At 33.1% G+C, this 26138-nt stretch overlaps 1 protein-coding gene across 24 annotated transcripts in view; it reads left to right on the forward strand.

The window, feature by feature from the left end:
* The first annotated feature begins 931 nt into the window (after positions 1–931).
* Positions 932–26138, forward strand: part of LOC143244761 (ankyrin repeat domain-containing protein 13D-like) — a 95168-nt gene continuing 69961 nt past the window's right edge. For 5 of the 24 annotated variants that reach the window (XR_013025307.1, XR_013025309.1, XM_076490024.1 and 2 more), the window contains exons 1-2: positions 941–1200; positions 7169–7304. Coding sequence is in view for 16 of the 24 variants with exons in the window: in XM_076490024.1 (XP_076346139.1) it covers positions 1093–1200; positions 7169–7304 (244 nt within the window). In the remaining 8 variants the exon portion in view is untranslated. Of the gene's footprint in view, positions 1214–7168; positions 7305–26138 lie in introns of those variants that run through there. The other 19 variants (XR_013025302.1, XR_013025304.1, XR_013025303.1 and 16 more) reach the window with 9 other exon arrangements.

Raw genomic sequence — 26138 nt, forward strand, 5'->3', positions numbered from 1 at the left:
GGCTGAACAAAGAACATAAGTTGTAGTCGTCTACCAGTGGCGGCGCCAAGATATTTTCATTGGGGGGGGGGGGCTGAGGGGGCCTGAAGTAAACTGTGGAGGGGCTTCCCAAAATGCCATCAATATAAAGTATAGATGGTAAATTATAATAATGTAAATACCAAGGTACATTTCAGAAAGGTGTGCTATTTTGAACTGCGTTTTCAATGCAGTTTTCATTGGAAACTCATACTCTGATTAATAATTCATTATTACAGATTAGAAATAATCTGTTTATGAAAATATGCGTATGTGTAAAAGAGGAAGCTCACCTAAATTCCACCCAAGGTAATACATAATAATAAAGAAAATCAAGATTAGCTTAGATTGAACATTTAATATACCATTAAGAGTAAAGCTACAAATAAAAAGAAATATAACATAAAGACATAGTTTACATAGCAGAAACGAATTATCCCATGTGAAGTTAGTACACTCTGAGGAAAAGTAAGGTCACTATCAGGCTAACTATCTTTCATCTTCATGAAAACGTTGAGTTCTACAGATCTATGTCTCTTTGATTTAATTGTTGAGCAACAACGACGATTGTGTTTTCCATAGTTTATGAATATATGTAGGTAACAATATTGGGGGGCTGATAGGGGCTCAAGTCCCCCAAGCCCCCCTTGGCGCCGCCACTGTTGTCTACCTTCTTCACTCTCTCTTTTTTAGTTTATAAGTTATTTAGTCACTTTCTTATCATTGATTTAAATAGTTTAGACTGGATCCATGAGATCTAACTTCACGATGCATTGTTATTTTTAGCTTAAAATAATCTAAATCTTTCAACTAAACACACTATGTTTTTGTGTATCTTATGCGATATTTAATTTAGGTTTAAAATTATGCTTTACCGGTACATCAACCAGAACATGTATACAAGAACTATATAGAGGGCGTTATGGTGTTTGATTATAATTGCACGTATGTTTATAATATAACGGAGACTGTATTTTGTCTTGTTATTCTTACGTGTTTGTAGAAATAAACGTGAAAATATTACATTGGGAAGACATTTTTGAATTTTTAACATATCGCGAAAATAGTAACGAGATGTCAGCTGAATTCCAGAGAGAACGTATTATGAAAGAATTTCCACTACACTGGTTAGTTTGGCAGAACGATTTTAAGGAATTGGAGGTGGAACTTCTGAAAGGAGAGGTAATATTTATAGGTAATAATTTCTGACCTACAGCTTGTACTTAAAGTTGTTGCAGAAGCTGTATAATGATGAACTCGACTATTTCCATTATATTTGGCCTACAAAAAACAACAACAAAAAAAACAACAGCTGTAAGCAAAACGGTTTATTTTGTTAAATGACATATTTGACATTAGTGTTGTAGAATAACTCGTGAATTATTGAATATATTACTAAAATTTATTATGTATATTAAATATGTAACTTAGGCTTGTTAATATTTAATATAATTTATCTTCAGTTACCATCAACGTCTCTGAAATTTATTGACTTGTACCGTAAGAAGGATAAATATTAACTATTAACCAGTATAGCCATTGAGCTGGTTGTTGTAGCTTATATATATTTATGTGATAAGTTATACCTACCTTGTGATGCTTTGCACAGGCGTTTAATTTTAAGAATTTTAAGACTGAAAACTGGTTTTTCTGGGTTATTACTTTCTGTTAATAAAAATGGATACTAAGCTTTATATATTTTTAGTAGACAAACTAAGGAATGTGAGGAACAGTGTGATTGGCTGTTGAATAAGGAAAACAACAATAATTGTAATTAACAATATGAAATATTTCATATATATTTGTTTTTGATGACATTGGTTTTAATTTGTGGAATGTTATATGTAACATTTGTAATGAATATAAAAAAGTACAATAAATTTACAAGTGAAGTTCTCTTCTAACTTATAGGAGTAAATAATATCTGAAATTGTTTGTTGCACTTCAGTTCATAAATTAAAAATATCTGTAATCATTAGATTGTTGAAATAGAATGTTTTATTCAGATTTCAAATTCTGCAAAGAAAAATATTTATTGTACAAATTTGTGATTAGCAAAAAATTATGATAATAGCTACTGCTGAAATGTGATTTTATAAAAGTAATGCCAGTCAGCTGTTAGAGGTCATAATGCCATCAGCTTAGGCTTTGTACTGGAAACAACATGTTATGTGAATAAATAAAACCACTGACAGAGCAAACATTGTTTTATACTGGAGGCCAGATGTTGTGTGGATAACTGTAGAATTGCTGGTATACAAAGTATTAGGTTTTATTGCAGAGGTCAAATGCTCAGTAATAAATGACTAACTTAAGAAGGACAAACTTCCTGAATTACTGGAGCGGTAAACTGAAGTATTAGTGATACTAATAAATGTTATAAATTTTGGTAAAGTAAAAAAAAAAAAGGTATTCTTACCAAAATCATGTGTTTTGCTTGTGGCTAAAGCGGTATGCCTGAGGTTTTTGAGAAGTGGTTAGAATTAGGTTTTCCTCTGAAAATTATGAGTAGTATGTATCTATCTACTTGTAAATAAATACATACATACAGTTGAGTGCAGATTTTTTATAACTTGTTTTGAATTATCATGTTTATTTTTTATGCTAGAGTAAAAGATTTCAGTATTTGGGGAAACAAACAACAGTGACATGATAATTTACATTAGGCATTTGAATTATTTGTTAACATTCCATTAGAAAAATTGGTTATCACAGTGATTATAGCTTTTGACAATATCTGAATGTCTCGCATTCAAGTATGAGTGGATTTGGTGTATTGTATTATTGATTTCTGATAAAATTGTCATCATAGTATAATAATCTCTTTGAATATTAGGAAACAAAGGAATACAATTATATATTACTCTGGGATAATATCATATTACATAATTACATAATAAACATGAGTGATGTATCTATCAAAAACAACTTAAGTATCTTTCAAGTCAGTAGATGGCATTGCAATACATTATTATTGATGTTTTTCACCCTCAATAGAAGATTCTGAAAAATTTACTCAGAAAATTATAAGCAATTTTCATGAAAAATTATACTTTCATGTGTTTATAACACACCATCAAATGTTTTACATTTGTTGTTAAAATATTAAATTGCAGAGTCAGACATTTGACTATGAAGGAATATTTCTCTGAGAACCTGTTTTTCTTTTTCTGGCAGCTCAATCTATAAGGTTTTAATAAAGAATCAGATTTGAACATAAAATGTAAGTCAAAATTATAATCAAGGATCATTTACTGGTGATGATCAAATATACAAAAAATGGTTTTGTTAAATACTAGGAAAAGGATAAACTGAATATGTATATAATTTTTATAATATTTTTTAGAAAATGTGTTCATAAAAATTTAGATGTAATTTTCAGAAGCAAAATGAAAATTACATCTAAACCAATTTGAAATACTTAAACTTTTCTTTTGTTTTTACAGCATTAACAACCAACTTTTAAGTATTTCACAGGCAATAATGTCATCTGTCACTTTTTATTTTATTGCTTTATGCATCATTCATCATTGGGATATTTAATTTATGTGCTGATGAAGTATCTTTAATGCAACTCACAAGGACTCTTATAACCATAAAAGAAAAAAAAAAAGCAGTAAGGTGTCGTACAATACAACAAGAAAATTAAAACATTTAAAAAATAAGTATGAATCCCAATATATCATTTTGATGTACCACTTTCAGAGTATTCTATCCATTATTAATGGTGTTAAACAAGGGCAAATTGGAAGAATAAGACTAGGCTTCCTACAGTGTTGGAATGTATTTTATTCACATAGTGATCTTATATTTATATATAAATTTCTAGAATATGCAGCATTAATGCTATTTTTAATATTTGTTTTATCTTTATCCAAAGTTCTTTAACGCCTTCATCACTGACTTGTAGTTTTACACTACAAAAAGTAGGTGCATGTAGCTTATTTTAGGGTTTAGTTTATTATATTTCTGTATTTGCTGCTTTAGTTTCTGTGTGAATGAGTTTTTAATTTTAGCTTTGTTTGATTCATAAGATAGGTAGCTCTAGATCTTTTCTGAATGAGTTTAAAACCATAGATTTGATTTTTCAGATTTACATGTTCCACTCTTTATATTAAAAGTAAAACTTAAATTTATATATTAGAGGTGTTACATTTAATGGGATCATAGAGTATGGTGAACTCTTTCTACTTTTGGAGATTGTGGAAACCCTACATGTAATTGACTTTTATGTTTTCTCTGTTTCTCAACCAAACACATCTACACATTGAAGTTGTCATCATTTACTGGTGGTAAAAAAGCTAGAACTGGAAAAGATTTGCAGTTATATTGTAGTTATAAGGTTTCTCAAACAGTAATAAATCCACTTGAAATTTTTTATACCTATCTTTGGTAATAAGTTGTGACAGAACTGTTCCCTTTCTATGATAGACCTTTCCCTACTGTTGTTTAAGGCACAATAATAAGGTATAACAACATGAACCAATTTATAAAATTGTTATAAATAATATTTGGTTTACATAAGATAAATAAACAAGTTAATTTTTCTTTGGTTGAAGTTATAAACTTGTGGAGTGGTTTGCCTGGTGGTAGATGGAATTAGTTTTTTCTTTTTATTGATTATGTTTATGGATATTAGTCTACAATTAATTTAATAATTAAAAAAAGAAAAATTAGTTTTGTCTTTACAGACATGAAGATGAATTCTTTAGGCTAAATGGTTTTCTGTTGTCTTGCTAGCTGTTTTGTTTGTAAAAAGAATATCATGGTTTTTGTTATGTTTCAGATATTTTAATGAGTCAGAGTTAATGTGGTTTTAAACGTATTTATTTTTCTAAAATTTTAAATTAAGGCTGTTAAAAGATCCTAAATGAAAAATGACATATTTTAATGCAAACTTCTTAAATGCAGTGCTTTTTTTTTTTTTTTTTTCCAGAAATAATCTTTTTTCACAATTATGGTTTTAACATTAAAATATCTTTTAGGTGTTGATGTAGCAGGTTTTCTTTTTAAAGATCTGAGCTGCAGGTGTGAGGAATCCTGTATTGTAGGTTGGAGAAGGATATGAAAAATAAATGAGATTAGCAAAATGTTCACATATTATGCATTGCAAATGAATTGAAATATTTTAAGTTTAGCTTTACTCAATTTTTCAACATGTGTATATATAAATAGATTATTGTACATAGTTAACATAAGGAAAAAAGATGGTTTTGTCCAATTTCAATGACAAATGGGTAGAATGTACAGCTATACTACAACTGTACTAATTTTCACCTTCTAAATTGTAATAAGGACATGTACATTTTCATAGGGTTGTGGTTTTTATTAAAAGAAAGAATAGAACTAAAATTGTATATTAAAATATTTTAAAATGTTCTTGAATGTAACCTTAAGATTTTAGTTGAGGTCATCTCCTGGAAAGCTATCACACAAATAACAATAATAATGAAGTTTTAATTTTGAAGTTATAAACATACACACGAAGGGTATTTTTTATATTTAGTCTTATTATGGCATTATATCATAAGGTTTCATTATTATAGAATGCAACATTTAGTAGTTTTCATTGTACAATTAAATATGCAAGGTTTTATTATTATAGTAAATACACATACAAGCTTGTGTTATTTTACTTTAGTTTGTGATTATTCTCTTTGTTTTTAAAGATGAATTAAGTTTCCTTAGTTTTAAATTATTCACTTTTTGTGTAACCATTTTTTTTTTTTTTTGCTTTCTTGAAGATGATTTAAAGTATTTATTTTCATGTACCCATTAAATGGAATAGAAGATGTAAATCTCTATCTTGCAGGAGTTCTTTGCTTCATTACCTAATATGTGAAAGTTGTTATAGGATGGTAAGTTTATTTTGATCAGCATGCCCTATTACAGTAAGGGTAATAGAAATCTAGTATTTCATCTTTCACTTTTTCTGCACAAGATTAAATCATGTAATGAACTGTTAATAATTTTGTCCTTGAAATAAGATGTCTCAAAAAATGTTAAATTATACATTAGATGAGGTTTTTTTTGTATTATGTAAAAAATGTGCTTGTTTTTACTGATGCAGAGATGCATGATTTGTTTTAATTATTTGTTAGGTTTGCAGTCTTACACACTTTGTGTACAGTTGCACCTGACACTTAATTAAGCTATATTTGGTTGTAGTCATTTACTTTATGTATTCTGTGCTCTGATAAGAGTATTAGTTCCTTTAATGTTGTTACCATGGTTACATTTATTATATTCATGTGAGTGGACAAGTGTAGGGCTCTGCAAGAAGCTCATTTGCATGCATGATATTTACCAGTTCTTGTTGGGTATTGCAGGATCTAGAACAGTTTATATCTACAGTCAGTTAGAATTAATGGTTATTTTTAGGAATGTGAAATGGTTAAGAGAACTGCCCTGTAGTTAGATGTATATAATACATATATACATACATAATCTTTATATGCACAGAGAAGGTCATAATGCTGTTTATAGGAGTAAATAATTTTTTAGATTTATAATTATTGAATATAATTTGTTTTGCTGTCTCACTCTAAATCATATTTGTTCATCTAACACCAAATTATTTCAGTATTGAAGCAATACAGTTAAATAAAGTGGAGAATTTCTTGATAGTAGTATCTATTCAATTTATTACTGGACCAGAAACAAGTGAAGTTTATAACTATTAAAATATAATTATTTAACACTTTTCTTCAAAACAAACAAGGATAATTAAATTTCATAGAAATATTAATATTCTGAGAAATTCAAAAGGTAAATTAAGTACAACTGGAGAGAAATAGTTGAACTTTATTCTGTATTTTCATGAGTTGCAAGAATGAAATAAGTATAAATGTTGATCTATATTCAGAAATAAGTACAAATTTAAGAAAATAATTGAACTGTATTCTGTAACAAATTGCAAAATACAAATTTTATTCAGGAGTATATTGTGTAAAAGTGTAAAGAAGTAGTTAGTGTATTTTGTCTCTATAATGTTGAATATGATGGTTCTCTGCTGTATTAAGTCTGTAATGTTTGGTTGTCTGATGTATGTTGCGTGCTGTAATAATTCATAATGTAATGGTATTTAAGTCTGTCACTGACAAAATTATACAATAGTTATTACTGTATAATAATTTCCTTTTCTTATCAGCACAACATAGAACTACGAGATCCAAGAGGAAGAACCCCTCTGATGCTTGCTGTTGCTTTAGGTCACCTTGAAAGCACTCGAGTTCTGCTGAGGCATAATGCCAATGTGAATGTTGATTATAAAGATGGTTTTACAGGTAGTTTTTGATATATGTATGTTTATAGAACACATTTTCTTTATTGCAGTGTAGGATAAAATTTTGTTACTTTAGGAGATTTTTTTTTCCTTTTATCAGTTTGAAAGTTTTTGTATGCTTTTTTTCATTTGTTAGGTTTAGGGTACTGAATATGCTACTTAACACTTGAAAAGAATAAATTAGTGAGAACTTCAGGTACATTTTTAAAGACTCAGAAATGTGAATGCATTAGAGTAGTTGACTGTTGTTTTTTAGAAGCAAACAATATTACAGGTTAATGAATGTGGTTAAATAACTATTCATGAGTCTTTTGAAATCTATTTGAATTATTTTAGTAATACTTTGTATTGCAAAATCTTTTTCTCAGGAAATTGTTATTTGAGTTCCACATCACTATGCATTATTGGGAAAAGATAATTGTGTTCTACAACCTAGTCATGCATAAATGTATGTGAACTTAATCAGTTGCAAAGTTTTCAGTGTCAAATCAGTTGAGATAATGGCTAAACTTGATTTAATACAGTGACCTGATGTCAACATTGTTAATACCAGTGTAAAATGAGCTGTTAGGTTCCCAACATCACTCTTACTTCTGTTATGTGACATATGAATTTGATTTAAACAGATTGACCCTGTGGTGATGTAGTTGCTATCGTAGTGACCAATGTAAAATCACTCTGTTGGTGTCCAACATGGCTACTAATATGTGATAATGCATGAAGTTGACTGACACAGTGACCTCATGTTGACAGTTACTATTGTGGTTAATGGTATAAAATCAGTTACTAGGTTCCAAACATATTTTTAAATATGTTTCAGTAACTTTTTAATGTAATTGTATTGCTAAGAAAGGTATTTAATGCATCAATTTATTATTTTGTAAAAAGTTTTATTTCAAAAATACCCCTTTTACATTAGTTATTACTAGACTCTTAGGGTTTCTTTACCTATCTAAGCACTGTTCTGATTTTTTTCTTGTTTTCTGCAGTCTTTTATTCCTCACTTAACTACTGGAGATACTTTGAGTGTTCTTCATGTTACATATTTGATTTCTGTAAAGCCAATTTTTGACATTTATTTCTGAATTAATGTATCTATCATGGAAATAATTCAAGATTCAGGTCTCTCCTATTCCTCCTCTGACATCTTGTATTGCTCACAAAACAGGTTGTTTCTTGAGGGGTCTCTGAGGCTGCAATTTGCAGGCATTTCTGGACATTATGGAGAGAATTTAGGTGTGCTTTTTGCAGTACCTTCCTTGACTCTGTCAGCTTCTCATGAGGTTAATTTGGACTGGATGTCTACAGCTCTTTTTTTTTGTTGTTGTTTCAATTGGTAAATCAAGTGTGTGATGTTTTGGGTCTTTTCCTGGTTGCTTTTGAGTCTTTCTTCCTTGAAGTAGGAAAAGTCTTATGCAAAGTACTTAGTTCTTCTTTCATCCCTTGCTATTGTGGTTCATGCTCATTTACTTGAAGGGACAACTCTACCTTGTCTGCCCCATTTGTCAAAACAACATGCTTTCACCTATTAATGCCAGGTGAAAGTGTGTGTAGACTTTCAAATAATGGTCTTTCTTCTGAAAATGTGGGGTTCTGGAACAGTCTGTGATTAACCTGAATAGATCAGTTTTCTTGGATTTGTTTCACCATAACTTTGGTGCTGAGGCATTTATCATACTTACACTTTTTTTAGGAAGCATCTCGGTGATTGCTACATCACTTTCGTGTGCTGGAACCCTTGTTAGCATCCTCCTTAGTTCAGCTGCCAGCTTCTGCACTTTTCCTTATCTCTTGGCTGATATGTTTTGCAATTTGTTGAATAGAGGACACTTGTTTATCTACGTCTGCCCTCTGTAAATTACATGAGATCCTTTTATTCAACCTTTGACTTTTGCAAGCATTTCAGTCTTTGGATTTGAGGGTCGATTTTTGCCTTTCTGCATTCATCCCTGTTCTCATTGGCTTTGACTTTCCTCAGCTTCTACAGGAGGTCATAGTTCCATTCCTATTCAAGTGTCCCAATCCCCATTATTTGCCCCTTGGTCCGTGACTTTCCATCTCCCACAGGCCCTTGGATTTTGGAACTTTGTTCCATGGCTGTCAGAGATTTGCTGGTCAAATGGGGCTGTGGAAAGAGTTATTCCAGTTTTTCCTTGATTTTTATTCCTGTCTGTTTGTTTTGTTCAAAAAGAAGGGATATTGGCATCCAGTCATTGATATTTCTCATCTACAGCAATTTCTAGATCCTTTAATGCTCATTGAAGTCATTCCTCATTCTTGATTAGTATTTTGCAAGAATTGTGGATGTTCAGGTTTGTCACCAATGGTTATTTTCACATTCCCATTGCAGGTTCATCCTATCACTTCTTGCATTTTGTAAAAAAGGATATGGTGCTGCAATTCACGACTTTGTCTCTCAGATTAGTATTGACTCCATTTGTGTTATATCCAATTGTATGAACCTCTTCTCATTACATTTATTCTCTGGACCTGGGCTCACATTATTTCATGGACATCTGGTTACTGCTGCAACATATCATCAGTTGGTGGTATGTCAAAACCAGGTACTGCTTTCTGAAGCAACTAGTACAAGATTTCTTATCAGAGATGAGGCATCTTTTTCACTTCAACACAATATATTGTTCATTTGGGTGTCTTTTCCAACACATCAGTCAGTCTCAATCAATTATCATTTGACTTCACACTATAGTGTGGAATGAACTCACTTGAGACCCTTTCAGTGGTTTCTATATGACCAATAGATCATAAGCAGTGACCAACTGGATTCTCAGTTTCCTTATTTAGTATCAATATCTATTCTACTCATCTATATGCCTGCTATCTAGAGATCTGGCAATGAATCATTCAATCTCCTGGTCATCACCTTCTGTTGGTAACAAGCCAGCTCAGCCTTGGATTCAGCTCTTCCACTTCCTCTTTGGCAATTTCTGTCAAGGTGGCCATGATCTGCTTCATGTGTGGAGGTTATGCAGTACTTCACACTTCATTGGGGTTTAACTTGTAAAATATTTATTCAACCGTCTTGGTCTGTGTGTTTTCAATGATGGACATGTAGCACTGAAAATGGCACACATTTTAACAATGGAGTATTGTTAGGAACTTGAACCTATGTTGTTTCCAGATTTATCCACTATAGTTTGCTTTTTGACCTGGCTCTTTGACAAGGGTTTCACATCTTCCAATAATTACTCTTATTGGCTATCTTTAGATGCTTGAAGTGACTGTAATTCCTTTAGTCCCAGTGCTCTTCAGCCTTTTCAAGTCTATTCAGGTCCTTCTTCCCAAATGATTGTTTTAGTTGCGTAAATAAGATATAAAGATGGCATTACATACTCTTTCTGGACACCTATTTGAGTCATTAGCCTCATGTACCATTATCATCTTTCCCTTGAGGTTTATTTTTTGTTGCTTCCTACCTGCAGACATCACTAGTTGGATTTGTTTGCACTTCATATGCACAGAACTATTTATATTTCCATTTATGATCTGCTGAACCAAGACAGGTCCTTACTTCACACAGTGTAAATCAGGGAAGGTGATAAATCCTTTTCATGAATTCATCTGATTGCTATTTCTCACCTCTATGAACAATGTGATTCTGATTGTTTGTTATATCCAGGGGAGGGCTTTGAAGTGTGGTGTGGTTCTCACTAAAGCTTTTATAGGTTCTGGACAACAGTTTTTTTTTATTCTTTGTGAACTTTCAATTTTCTGGAATTTATCTCTGATTACCTTGATGGAGTGGGTACAAAAATGGGCCTACATTTCTTATTCTGGGCTCTTTGGAAGCAAGAGAGACTTTTATGGGTCACAATTCATCAGATTTTTCATGTTTCTATGTCCTTACCAGTCTGGTTGAATTCCCCTCTGTAGAATATTATGGAGTCTGGTATGTGGATATCTCGCAGTACTTGTAATTTGTATTATTCAGATGATTTGGCAGCATATTCATCTAAGAATTTTTGACAACCCCACCTAGTTATCTGCTATGTTATGCAGAGGGGGTTATATTTTCATTACTATTCTTATTACTACTTTCTTTTCCAGGGTCCCTTACTTCTTTATCATAAGTTCATACTCTGTGGCAAGTGTTGCCCAGTCAAATGTATTTTCATCAAGTAAAATCTGGTCCAGCAACCACTAACACAATATACTTTAAGTTGCAACAGGTTCTCTGTAGAAATTAGGTTTCATAAGACCACCTAGACTGGGTGGTATTACTGCACTATGCTTGACCGTCACCCATAGACTATCATGAGTAAAGCATAAGGAGATTCTACCCATCTTTGCTGATCATTAGGGTCAGTTTACTTTAAAGAGTTAGGAAACTTGGTTGACCTATCTCACTGTTTCCATACAAACATTTTACTACAGTGTAATCACATGCTGTACAACAATATTAATATAAGGTAATTCTATAAAGTTTTTCATATTTTATCTGTTCTTTTTCTCTAGCCTAACCCTATACAGGGTTAGTCAATTTGACAAACCTTATAACCACCATAAAAAATTAGTGCATAAGTCTAAATTACACTTTTTTTCTTTTTAAAATGACTACAGATTTTAATAGGAACACCATATTGTTTATTCTAAATAGGTTAAAGCTTGTAATTGTAAGTATCTATTTATAAATTTTTTGTTCATTGAGCTATGTTTAATTAATATACCACAACACGAGTTGTAAGCTATGAGGCACATGTGCAGCTCATGTTAGCATATCAAATAGCATACAACTGGACTTCAAAGAACAAATCTTACTGTAGCCTTCCTTCTAGCATACCAGTATTTCAAAAAATTCAGTAACATTTCAGTTACCATATACTACATATGCTTGTTTATATATTATTACTAATTACAAATAAAATCTTAAATTTCAGTTATTTTTCTCAAAACATAGTATAGTAAATAAAAATATATAAAAAAATAATCTCTATTACTTGTAATGCTATAAAGTGTTTTGTACTTGCATGTAGAAGAAGTAGAGAAATAAATTTTTATAGGCTTTATACATGCACTTTGGAATACCAAAACATTTTAAATTACTCTATCATTACCACAAAAATCCACTGTAAGTTTCCAGGCTTCCTAATTAAGTTGTATTTTATTGAGTCTTAAAAAATTAATTTGTGTTTGAAATTTTGCCTCAATCATCAAACTTCAAAATCTCCAACAGTTGTAATGGTTTTTCCACATAATACTTAAAAAGGAATAATAAGATTATGTAGTTCAAAATTACTTGTTTTGATTGCTTATAAACATGCACTTAAGAGGATTAGGCATAGATAAACAAGCGTTCAAAAGAGCCGCTGTGGTAGGTTTGCAAAACAAATATATTGATATCTCAGTAACTGCGCGCTCGCACACACACACACACACACACACACACACACACACACACACACACACACACACACACACACACACACACACACACGGTTTGGTTCCAATTTTATTGACATATCATAAAATGTTAGATTGTGTAAAAAGTATAAAATACCATAAGCAGCTGTGCCACAACTATATAAGCATAAATTTTTACATCACAAAAATAGGATGTTTGGCCAGACACCCTTAAATCCTTCTGTGTATGTGCATGAACATTCAGTGTGAACTCTTCTTTGACTGATGTGAATAAAAAAAATACCACTCATGTTGGTCAAATTGCCAACATTTCTTGAAGACCTTTATCTAAGGAAGATGTGACAGACATTGTCCAATGTGTGGTGGGACTCTATCATACAATTCTCTTCCGGTGTCTTTGATTCTGATGCTGAGGAGGAGGATTTTGAATGGCTTTTTCACCTTCAGACTTTGGTTTGGGTATCTCCATGCCTCAAAGAACAACTCTAATCTTCTGATTTCCACACTCTCATTGTCCAGTCATATACTATTTGACCCCAATAATCTATGATGCTTCCCATTTTCTCTCACATAATGTTTTCTCTTGTGATTTCTTTGTTTTCTCCTTCCCCTGACATTTCTGTAGATGCCAACTCATTTTCGTGATGAACTTCTTTCATGCCTCATCTCCCTACCAGATTGATTCCAATCTCCTTGCATATAGTCACTTTCTATGACCCCAATACTTGGAATCTGTTTTGCAAGTTTGAGGGCAGATTCTTTGTATTTAGTCCCCATTTTTCATGACTTCAAAACTTTCTTACTATTATTCTTAGGTACCTCCCCTCTCTTCACTATATGGTGGAGGTGTTTTATCATTCCTCTGACAAAGTTTCCAGTGGCTAGAACACACTTTTTTTTTCCATTGTCCATTCTATTTTCTCTGCAGATTCCCTTCTCATTTGGTTTCTTTTTTGTTTGGACCTCTTGTTAAGGGATATCCTTATTTCCCTAGTCTGATTACCTTACTCCTTCCTTCCAATCCTTTGTTTTGCTCCCTTTTTCCAACAAAACATATTTGGTGTTTCTTGATTTTCTTGACTTGCAAACTGAGGCCATTCACCTTCAGTCTTCCCTTTCCTCTTCAGTTTCACCCATGTTTGTCCCAATCACACTTTACCACACCTGCCCCTCACTCTAATTCCTCCTCCTACCTGTTCTGTCCCAGTATCTCTATCATCCACCTCCTCTTACCCTTTTTCAGTACAACATCTCACCTACCAATTACTTAATTGTCAGTATCCATCTGGTTGGTTTGGGACCTGTGGAAGCCTGTCTATTATAGATTACACATTTTGCTGCTGACAGATGGATTATTGAAGGCCTTACCTGTGGTCTCTTCCTTTATTTCTCCTCCTAACATCCACTTTTCTCCCAATTTATTGCTTTTCATCACAATTTAAATGTAATTTTTCTTGACAACTGAAAAGGGTGGTTTTGGACTTAGTGGAGAAAAAGCTATAGAAAGAGTTCACAATCTATTTCTGGGTTACATCTTTTGCCTTTTCATTGGCTCTATAAATACTGGGAACTGGTGCCCATTCATTGATTTATCTTCCATCAATCATTCTTTGGTCATAATTTATTTTTGGTTAGACATTTATTTTTCTCTCTCAAGTGGTCTTTGCAACTCAGCTTATGGATGACCAAAGTACATGCATCAGACCAGTTTCTACATGTTCCAGTAGTTCTAGCTTTGTTGTGTTTCTTCAAATTCATCCACAGGGATCATAGCTTTCAATTTTCTGCCCTTCCATTCAGAAAAATGTCAGTCCCTCACATATTCAGTTGCATTTTGCAGGCCTTTGCTCTTCGGTGCATGGTCTAGGATTGTAGTTTCACTTCTTCATGAATGAATGACTTCTCCTGCTGCCAGGAAAAATCCTGAGAACATATTTCACTACTTTTTTTCCCCTCCTTATATATTGTTTGATTGTGGTCTACTCATAAAATTCTGTGATTATGCCAAGTGTAAAGGGGGCATTTATTTAAGAACCATCTTCTTTCAGACTTTAACCTTCTTTATTGGGTAAGTTTAAATGTTGACTTTGTTCTTGATGCTCATAGCAGACAATATTTCTTGATGGGACTCTGTCCTACTCATGGAATGGTCTCTTCACCATCAAATCTTCTGATGGATGAGTTTGAAACTTGTTACTCCTCATAGATGGATTTGCTTCTTTTCTCAATGCCAAACATCCTCTTTTGTAGTCTTATGTTCCTCATCCATCAGCTCTAGCTATAGATACTCTCAGTTGGAACTTATCTCTTTCTCTCTCTCTCTCTCTATATATATATATATATATATATATATATCCCTTTCTTCCACCTTCTTCCCCGTGTTCTTGCTCTGGTTCAAGGATCACCCACTGTAGAGCACCATTGGTGGCTCCCTACTGGCCTGTTTAACCTTGTTTTTCATAACTACATTTTCTTTTAACCAAGTTCTAAATACTACCATTTTGTCTCTTTTGGTACCACCACATATGTCACTCTTCCATAACAATTTTATCTCCATTTATCTTTGTGTGTAGGATTTGTCTGGTTCATCAGTTTTCTAATTGCATAACCTTCCTTCTGTTCTATTCTTGTTGATCTTTTACTTCTATGTAGTAATGAAAATGGTGAGCTTGTTGCTGTTATTTTCTCCTTAATCATTTCCAACTTGGCCAACCTATTTTTCAATACTTCATCTATTTCTTCACTTAGCTCTTCAACTGTGGCCTGTTTGTCTCTACCTTTATGGATATAGAGTAGCTCTATCCACAAAATTTTGCCTTTTCTGACACCACAATATCTTCTGTTCACCTGTCCTCACCATTTCCTTTCTTTTCTATTGCACAGACCCTATTTTCCTACTCCCTTGCCTCACTTAGACTCGAATGTTATTCTTTAGAACCTTCTGCCACTTGATCTCTATACCATTTCTCTCTCAAAACCTACTTCTTTTTGCTTATGATCATTGTTAAATCTGATATCTATGCTATAGACTCCACCCAGACTCTTTTCCACTAGCCATATCTTCTTTACACCAACTGTTCTTTTCTGTCAAAGATTTCATTTGTTATGGAGGATGGTCATACATTTTCTCTCATTTTCCTTTTCTCTTTATCCCATTTGTATAGGTATTTTGACCCAGCCCAGGCTATTTGTTGCAATTTTTTCTTTTGGAATTCCCATCACTATCTTTTCATTCTTTCTGATCTACCCTCTTGCTAGAGACCTTTTTTTCTCTAACCTTTCTGGATGGATCTTTCAGCTCATCTGAATGGTTTATTCCTCCTTGGAGTTTGATAGTCATTGGCTTTTTAAGCTCTTCTTTCACCAGATAAGATGCCTGACTTCTTCTGTAGCAGAACATTTTCATTAGCCACTAGAAGTAATTCTTCAGACAGATATTTGAAACACCTTGCATACATTCATCACCCAGTATATCTACCATCTAATTGCCTTCTCTCAAAATTCAGGCTTTCATTCATTGCCATTCTTCAGTCCCACCCTGTCTTTCACAGGCGAGTGAACTTTTTATTTGTTCTTTTACACTATTAATCTGTTATAATTCCACTAGTTTGCTAATGTTACCTCCCACGATATATATATATATACCAAAACTTTGCATCAAGCTGGGATAATGGAATGCTCATACCACCTGCCCTTGTTCCAAGTACCCACTGTGAGATGGGATGCTCTGCAAGACCAATTTCTATTACATTTTTCAAGTCCGATCCATATTGTACCCCACTTCATGGAATATCTCAAAATAGTCAGCACTAAAGATGTGCATCTGCTCACTTTTCTGGCTAGTGGTTGTTGGCTTTTAAAAATAGGGTTTTGCACTTGCCAATTGTGCTGTCTTCAGTAAAATACCTTTCTGGAGAGAGAGACTAATATGGATTTGTATACATTTTGTGGGCCTTCCCTATGCAAATTCTCACCCATTCCCCACTAGGTGGAATTTGGGAAAACTCTTGCTGAGGTGGCAGATCATGGAGAATCCTTACTAATTGGGGTCTAGTCACTAGGTCTGGAACAAGAAGTCTCTCTAGAGTAAGAAGTGGGGCTAGGGTGTTTTTGGAGTACAGTTCAGCTCATCTCACATAAAATTGATATATTAAAATCTTCAAGTGGACTTTGGGCAAATATAACTGTACCAATCCTATATTATATATTTTTTACAATTCCTGCTTTTCCAGTTGCATGAGTGCTAGGTATCTAATGGCAGAGTAGATGAAATTAATCCATGTACAATTGTGACATATCTCTCGCAGACGTTCCTTGCTGGTACAGTGGTAAGTCTATAGATTTAGAATGCTAAAATCAGGGGTTCAATTCCCATCGGTGGACTTAGAAGATATGCTCATGTGGCTTTGCTATAATAAAGCGCACATGCACACATCTTGCATCTAAAGCAGGAAAAGAGCCTGCAGAGATAAATGGTCAAGTAGAAGTTGTATAAGTATCTATAATAACATATTTCATTATGATATCCTCTTCCCACAAATTGCATGGGGCCAGTAGTGACTGAGAGTTATGGAGGTGTACATGTATACTTATTGCAAGTGCTCTTCTCCCATAGTTAGCTTTGACTCAGAAGATAGAGGACTCATGGTCTTAATTAGCTTCAGTCTCACCAAACATATTGGCCATATGATGACTTTTTGTATTTGAATGGACATGCAAGAATGAGCAGAATCAATACAACACATTTTGGGCTTTTAACCTCTTGTTCTCATATACATGGGTAAAGCTGAATGAGATGAAATGCAGTCTTCCATGTGTTTGTTCCTCTGGAGTTTCTCCACAACCCATGGACTTGTAGACACTTGCAGAAGGAAGCTTATCAAGGTAATCTTTGCATCATTCTCTTCACCAACTGAACATGGAATTTTAGCAATCTGTGCAAAGAGGTGAATATTCATTTTAGAAGTTAAAATTTTCTTTACATAAAAATGTGGGAACATGTATGCTCCCATCCATCCCACCAAATTTCCTTTATGCCTTTCTTTATGGCTTTGTCAAAGAATGAGGATGCTTGTGCAAATGTACAGAAGAATTTGCACAAGGGAGTTTGTTATACTCTTAATGATATGGCATGATGCAGTAGTACAAATTCATGTGAAAAAAGGTTGAATGTTAAAACATCTGTCTACAGTTAAATGTTTTATTAATCAGTGATGACAATAAAACTCACTTGTAGAGAAAAATGAATGTGTAAAAATGGCTGGTTTGGGTTGAATTTTTTTTTTTTAATGTAGAGGAGCAAACAACGTTTCAACCTTCTTTCATCATCGTCAGGTTCACAAAGAAAGAAAGAGTTAACTGACCGATAGCTGACCACATGTTTGAAGGGGGTTGTGTAGGAATGTAGAGGGGGTGCTTAGATGTTTATATATATATTTTAAATATAGGTATAAAGGTGTTCCTTTGTATTGGTTTATTTTGGGCTTGAGTTGTTATATAAGTAAGATTTCTTTAATTTTGCATTTGTTTGTTTGTTTGTTTCTTTATTTAGTATTTGGGTGTTTTATATGGTTATGTTGTGTTTATTTGACTTGCAGTGTTCAAAAATGTATGAATATGGCTTTTTGTGTTCTTTGAATCTGGTTTTCATTTTTCTACTTGTTTCTTCAATACAGAAGTTGTGGCAGTTATCACATCATATTTTATAAATAATGTTGGTGTGGTGTTTGTCAGTGTAGTTTTTATATAGTATAGTATAGTATAGTTTTGTGCCTGGTTTTTGAATAAATTTGGTATTAACTGGAAAGTCATATTTTGTTACTAGTTTTTGCTAAATGTTGGATATTTTTCTGCTGATGTCGGGAATATATGGAATGCAGCAGTATATGGTTTGTGATTTTTTAATTCATGGGATATATTCACTTTTGTTAGTTGATTTTGCTTTTTGTCTAGGTGTGTGCATATAATGTTTTCTATGATTTGTGGAGGAAACTTATTGTTGTTGATGAAGTGTTGTTTTATTTTGTCTAATTTGTCATTAATTTTATCTGGTGAGCATAGTTTTATGGCTGTGTTTATTTGGTTTCTTAGTATGTTGAGTTTTTGTTGTGCTGAGTTCCAAGGAATGTATGTATGGCATCCATAAACCTGATTGTCCATTATGACCAATAATGTCCACATGTGAATCGTTTAATTACAATCTTGGTAAATACATAGCATGGGCATTCTCCAAATATGTAACATCAGCTAGCTCATTCATCAAAGACTCTTTGAAGTCTTAATCTTAATCAACTTAATCATAAAGCCTTAATGGCTAATTTTGATGTTATATTGCTCTTTACAGAAGTCTTAACTGTTGAAGCCTGCATGATAGCCCTAGAATTCTATGTCCAAGACCCTAACCCATCAATAGACATTCCCAGCAACCAATCAGCAGCCCTCATAGAATTCACCACGATGAAGACAAACTTCATGTTTAACAACCACAACTATATACAAATAAATGGCCTAAGCATGGACAACCCAGTATCACCAGTTCTAGCCAATATTTTTATGAAACAAGTTGAAACGGAAGCAGTTAACACAGCATTACATCCACCACTATACTGGTACAGATATGTAGATGACACGATTGCTGGATTCACATCTACAGAACATACACTTAATTTTTTCAATCACATTAATGCTATATATCCAAACATTAACTTTACATGTGAACAGGAAGAAAGCAATCAACTATCATTTCTTAACCTCAAAATTACAAGAACTGATACACAATTTAAAACAGAAATCCATCAAAAAATCACCCATACTGGACTATACATTCCTTGGGACTCAGCACATGAAACAAAACAAAAACTCAATATACTGAAAAACCAAATAAACACAACCATAAAACTATGCTCACCAGATAAAATTAATGATGAATTAGACAAAATAAAACAATACTTCATCAACATCAATAAGTTTCCTCCACAAATCATAGAAAACATTATATGCACACACCTAGACAAAAAGCAAAATCAACCAACAAAAGTAAATGTATCTCACGAATTAAAAAATCACCAACCATATACTGCTGCATACCATATATTCCCGACATCAGCAGAAAAATAACTAACATTTGGCAAAAACTACTAACAAAATATGACTTTCCAGTTAATACCAAATTTATTCAAAAACCAGGCACAAAACTGTAGTCTGTACTATGTAAAAACTACACTGACAAACACCACACCAACATTATTTATAAAATATAGTGTGATAATTGCCGCAACTTCTGTATTGGAGAAACAAGTAATAAAATGGAAACCAGATTTAAAGAAACAAAGTCACCTTCACACATTTTCGAACACTGCAAATCAAATAAACACAACATAACCATAAAAAAACACCCAAATACTAAATAAAGAAACAAACATAAACAAATGCAAAATTAAAGAAGCCTTACTTATACAACAACTCAAGCCCAAGATAAACCAATACAAAGGAACACCTTTATACCTGTATTTAAAAAATATATATTCAAACATCTAAGCACCCTCTCTACATTCTTACACATCTCCCTTCAAACATGTGGTCAGCTATCGGTCAGTTACCTCTTTCTTTCTTTGTGAACCTGAGGATGACCGAAGAAGGTCAAAACGTTGTTTGCTCCTCTACATTAAAAAAAAATCTCAACCCAAACCAGCCTTTTTTACATAGAAATGTTTTAAGCAGAAGCCTTTTGTCAGGCAGCATTAACTGTTATAGTGAGAAAAGAGTTGGACAAAATCATTGAAGGGCTAGAATACACAGATTATCTAAATTATGTGTGTACTGCATGGAGCACATTAACAAATATATTATTAGAAGGAGCATTGTTGAAGCAATTTTATAAATGACTTTAACATGGAAAACAAGTAATTAAAATGATAGAAATTGTATTTTAGAAATTGAGAAGACAGAAAAATCTTAAACATAAATTCAAAAAAATGATACTCATAATAAACAAGGAAATAGGAGTAAACAGTGTCAAGTTAACAGTTTTCACAAAGATATGTTAATGGAAACTGAATTCATGTAGAATAGAAATGTTCATTAATTCCATGTGTTGTGAGAGAATATAGTATAAATAGAAGTTTGTTTTAGACTTTCTTAGTCATACTTGTTGGGAGGGGTTATAATAAAATAAGTACATTAATGTTATCGATTCAGTTGTAATCTGGTGAGTTGAAGTGGATGGAGACTGGTTGGTTGAGGATGCTGTTCTGTACCCATTGAAGATATTCAAGATATCTGTTGCCTAATCTGTTAATAGTTTTCTCAATGTAGAGTTCTTAACATCTAGTACATGAATCCAATGAATAATGCTCCCTGATGTACAGGTGAATTGGCCTTTTATGTGAAAAGTAAAGACATTTCAGTCTCAAATTTGGAATATACAAGACAGTCTTTAAATATTTTCACATGTTTGAAAGAAATTAAGGGTGCAGCAGTTACAAATTACACATCTAATGACATTTTAAGGTGAAGTTGATTGAACAATTTTGCCAATCTGTCTAGTTAAAGTTTAGCCTGAAGTAAAAAGTAATATTTTCTTTACACCTGAAGTTACTGTTGTCAGAACACAGATGTCTCAAACATTGGAATTGTCCCTTAGGAATAGCATATTTGTTTTTAGAGGGATGGAAAGAATTGAAGTACAAAAAAGGAATAGCTTTTAGTGGATTTATAATGCATGCTGTCAGGAAGTGTAGGTATGGAAATATTAATAATGATGTCTATAAAGTTAACTTTCTGACTAGAAATTTGAAAAATAAGTTTGAGAGTTAGATTGTAGGTTTCAGCATAAGGAATGAAAATCTCAAGTTCATCTTTGTGTCCAATAAACAGATGCAGAATATTGTTTTTGTACTTGGTGAAAAAGGTAAGTTTTTATGGACAAAAGCACAGAAGTTTTCTTCTGTACAACATAACGAACAAAAATGTTTGCACAGGATGGACCCATCTTGGTTCTCATGGTAAGTCTTTGTAACATTGGGAAATAAAAAGCATTCAAAGTCACTTAGCCAAATAATGATGTCTGTGGGGGGGGATATAAGTAAAATAATTCTGTTGTTGTGTGGTATAATGCTATAGAGACTGAATATCCATAGTGAAAATGTAATCAGTGGTGGTGGCAAAATCAAACCTGTTTAAGAGATCAAGGACATGACTACAATCTTTTATGGATATGGGAAGGGTGACTATTTGAAGTTGAAAAATATTATCAAGGTAACTGGAAATCAAGTCAGTAAGGTAGTAACAAGCAAGGACTGTGAGCCATCCTGGGCATGCAGATTTGTGAACATGTGAATTTTGCTGGGAGTTTTCACAAGGCTGGTGACATGCAAGTCTCTTGGGCAGAAATGCATGGCTTCAAGAGAAAAATAGGTATGTGTATATGGAGCTAAGGAGGTATCTATCAGAAATAAATTTTCAGGTCAGGAAAATGTTAATATTCACTCTTCAGTTTTATGCTATAAGCATATTATAGAACTGATGAAATCAAAAGAGATTGGGTGAATTAGCTTCATTTATCTGAGGGCTTTTAATACTTCTGAGCTCCATGGAAGCAATAATAGGAATTGATTATAAATAAAGGTAATCAAAATGTATCAAATAATTTTTATAAGTACTATTACTTTTCATTTTGAAGGCTGGAAATAATAGTGTATTTTATATGTATTTTTAATCACTAAAATGATGCACACAACACTCAATCTAACAAGTACTAAATTTAGTTGATATTGGAAGTGCTTTAAATACTTTTTGGTACATATGCTTTTGTTTCTGATGAATTTAAGTGTTTTTTAAAAGAAAATCATCATTTGTAGCTGGTACTTTAATTTACAGATAAAATACTGGTATTGATGTGTTTTTAAAATTATTAAACTGTGTAATTTTTTTGTATTAATTTCTAGCTGCTGATTGTTTATCTGATGTCATTGTATTCATCTCACTAGGATTTTAAACTTTAAAATGTTTTGGTAGTTTTTAATAAATGTATTTGGGCATGCAATCTTTCAATAAAATGTATATGTATATATTTATGGATTATAAGTAAAAGTTTTAAGGCTAAGCCATAATGGACTTGAGTATTAAACATGTTTTATGATATTTCTTGATGTAATTGATTTTGTAAAAGATGTAATGAATGCCATTTTGCATTATTAGAAAAAAAAATTAATTAAATGTTATTTTTAACAATGGAAGGTATAGTATAATGTTTGTATGGTGTTCCTACTATATTTAAAAGCAGTTGTTCAGTATTTCTAATCAAAATGTGGCTCATGTCAATGAAATAAAAAAAAGAAAAAGCTAGTTCATTATTTCTCCAGGCCTTTTATTGTAGAAATATATTATTAAAACTTGTTTTTAAATTACAGTCAAATAACTGTTTTATTAAAATACTTGTGAGGATATGTGATTATTTTAAAAAATCCAATGTTTTACAATGTGCAGCTCAAATTTAAAGCTACAACCATGGAATACAGAAAAAGTGTAATGATTTTGTATAAAGTAAAATTCAGCTCACAAGACTAGCTATTCTTGTTCATTGCTGCACTCTACATGCAGATGTTTTCTTTACACATGCCACAAGCCATCTGTTCCCCCTATTGAAATCAAGTAATTCTAACATGTCTTATCTAAATCATCATTTGTCAACTCTACACCAGTAAGAACATAGTACACTCGTGACACACGTTACTCCCTCTTTGTGCCACTACTGAAGTATTACTTCTCATATAGCAGTGTTTGACTTTGGATATTCCACTTTTTTTTTTTGTGAAGAGATTATTTTTCAATTTGATTTGATTTCTCAATGAATTCTAGTTAGTTTATTTTTACACTTGAGTTTGGTTAAACATTCTGTGCAATTCATTCCAAAGCTAGCCTTACCATTTTGAGGATTACAACTAGAGTTTTTCTCAGGGTTTCAGGTGTGGGTAACCTGATGGTGGATTTGTCTGCTTCTTTTCATCAGGAGACCAAATGTTTCTTAGTTCAACATTTATGCCTAGACCTTCATCAAGGCTTCTACTGAAACTGCTTAGCTTTTGATCATCTTTTTCCACCTTCAGTTTGCTGATCATTCCCAATCTGTGGAGTGTCCTGGGTGTAATTCAGTCTTTATGGTTTTATATCTCTGGTTTGTGTTGTTTTACCTCTGTCATTTATTTCTTTTTCACCTTTTCCTTTCTTAGTAAATGAATGACCTTTCCAACCTTTTGATTTTTTCTTCCCTCTCTAGATATTTGGGTTCTTGCTGATCCATTGACCATGCTGTTTTTTGAGGAGATTGGCATATCATGTCTCCCAAAGACTTTTGATTGTTTCATCTTTTTCCTAAATCATTCTGTTTATTCAATTTTAGATAAACAGTTGTTAGGTTACCTATTATCTCTTTAGGGGTGGCTCCCAACTCGTATGTCTATCTTCCACATGCCTAATATTCTTGTTTGCTTCTTACCCTTACCAGCTTGTTATGATATCCTTCTTATATACACCTCTCTCTGAGACTCTTCACATAAATAATGTGGGGTTTTCTAGAGATACCATTATCCTTCAATCTTCCACTTTAGCCCACATCTTGTCCTTAGCCCAGGCATTAACTACATGGTTTATTTGATGTTGGGACCTTATAGTTTGTAATGTCTTACTGGCTTGAGTTGGTTTACCCTTGGCTTAGGAATTTGTGTGGGCCTCATTTCTGGGATGTAAAATATTTTCTTCTGGATTTTGTTTGACATCAAGGTATGTTTCTAACATTTATCTACATGTAAAGATATCATCTCACTCTTGTCCTTATCTTTAGTTTGTCCTTTTTGGAGTGATTTAAGAATTTTGGCTCCTTCTCTTCAGACTTGTCTCAACATCTTGCATGTTCTGTTGAATTGTCTAGGTTTTTGCATGGAATTTCCTTGCTCAGGGACTGCAATTTCATTATTACAACAATAGCTGGCTTATCCTGGCTCATTTTAAACAAAAATCAGCCAATCTTACTGTGCAGCTACTTTCTGTGGCAGCTTGGGTGGGTTGTTGTTCAAAGTGGAGAATTTCTTCCTCTGATTTACTTCATATTCTGTTTATTTCTGGGTCTTTTTCAACACAAATAGCAGTTGAACATTACTTTCTCATTTACAGCTCAGATCAATGGAACTTTTAGTTCACAATGCCCTCTTGGCTCTGTTACTTACTTCTCCCAAGGTTTTTGTGTTTTTGGGATTGTGGCCTTCCATGACATCACTAATCCCTCTTGTTCATGCCCACTTGAGATCCTTTAAATGAAGGAACCTAGATTAGGATCCTCCTTCCACCCCCAATTTTGTTTTTCCTTCTGTGTGAAAAATCTGCATTGATGACTAGATTTATCCTGTGCAATGGTTGGTGTGCTGCTTGCTTTCCCAAGTCCAGGTCTACATCTTCTCACAGATGCATCCCCTTGGGGATGAAGTATTGGTCAATCACTGGTAAATTCAGGTTATAGATCTGAGGATGAAGCAATTTGTATATCTCTGTTCTCAAACTTCTGTCCATACACTGGGTCTTATGTTAATTTCTTCTTCTCACCCAACATTATCTGGATAAATTTTCTTCAGACATTTCTGTGGTGGTAGTACAAGGCATCCACCAAGAGAGCACCTATTCCAGAGACCTATGATTTGAGGTGTCAGATCTCTTATTCTGGATATTCACACATCATAGTTGCCTTATTTAATATTTTGTGTACCCATCTGTCCAATTACTTAGTCAGGTTCTCTCTCTTGTCCACTCCACTCTTTGTCTGATCTGCTTGATTGCTCCCTATTGATCAACTTGACCTGAACAACTCTCTCTCTCTCTCTCTCTCTCTATTCAACCCCTCATCTACATCTCCCTCTTTTCTTCATTAACCTTGATCACATATCCTAAATTCCAACATTCACATTCTGCTTCTTTACACCTGGCATTTTGTCTGATCCTTTGCCAAACAATCCAGTTTCATGTATCATGTCCCATCCTTCTTAACTAGTTACATTCATCCATCTTTCATGGAGTTGTACCTGTGCAAGTGGAACATATTCCACAGTTAGTTTACTATTAGGGCCTCTTCAACCATGGGTTCTTTGGTTTCTTCATTTTTTAGGTATTGGATGGTCTTTATCCAATACCTTTCATTTTCCAATGCCATAGAGCTTTTACTCCCTTTTTTCCTTACCATAATCATATATTTCTTCCAGATGTCTCCTCCCAGGCATCCTAACCTTCTGTATCAGGTCAGTTGTGTGGTCCAACATTCTCTTGATTTACCTCCATTTGAACCACTTCCTTGTGCTCCATGTTTCATCTTTCCCATAAAACATATTTCCTTATCCTAGCCTTTGGATGTTGTTGAAGGTTAGATTTGTTTGCCATTAACTTTTCATGTAAGTTTTATCACTCTACCTGA

This window comes from Tachypleus tridentatus, chromosome 2 (assembly GCF_004210375.1).
Source record: "Tachypleus tridentatus isolate NWPU-2018 chromosome 2, ASM421037v1, whole genome shotgun sequence".
NCBI lineage: Eukaryota > Metazoa > Arthropoda > Merostomata > Xiphosura > Limulidae > Tachypleus > Tachypleus tridentatus.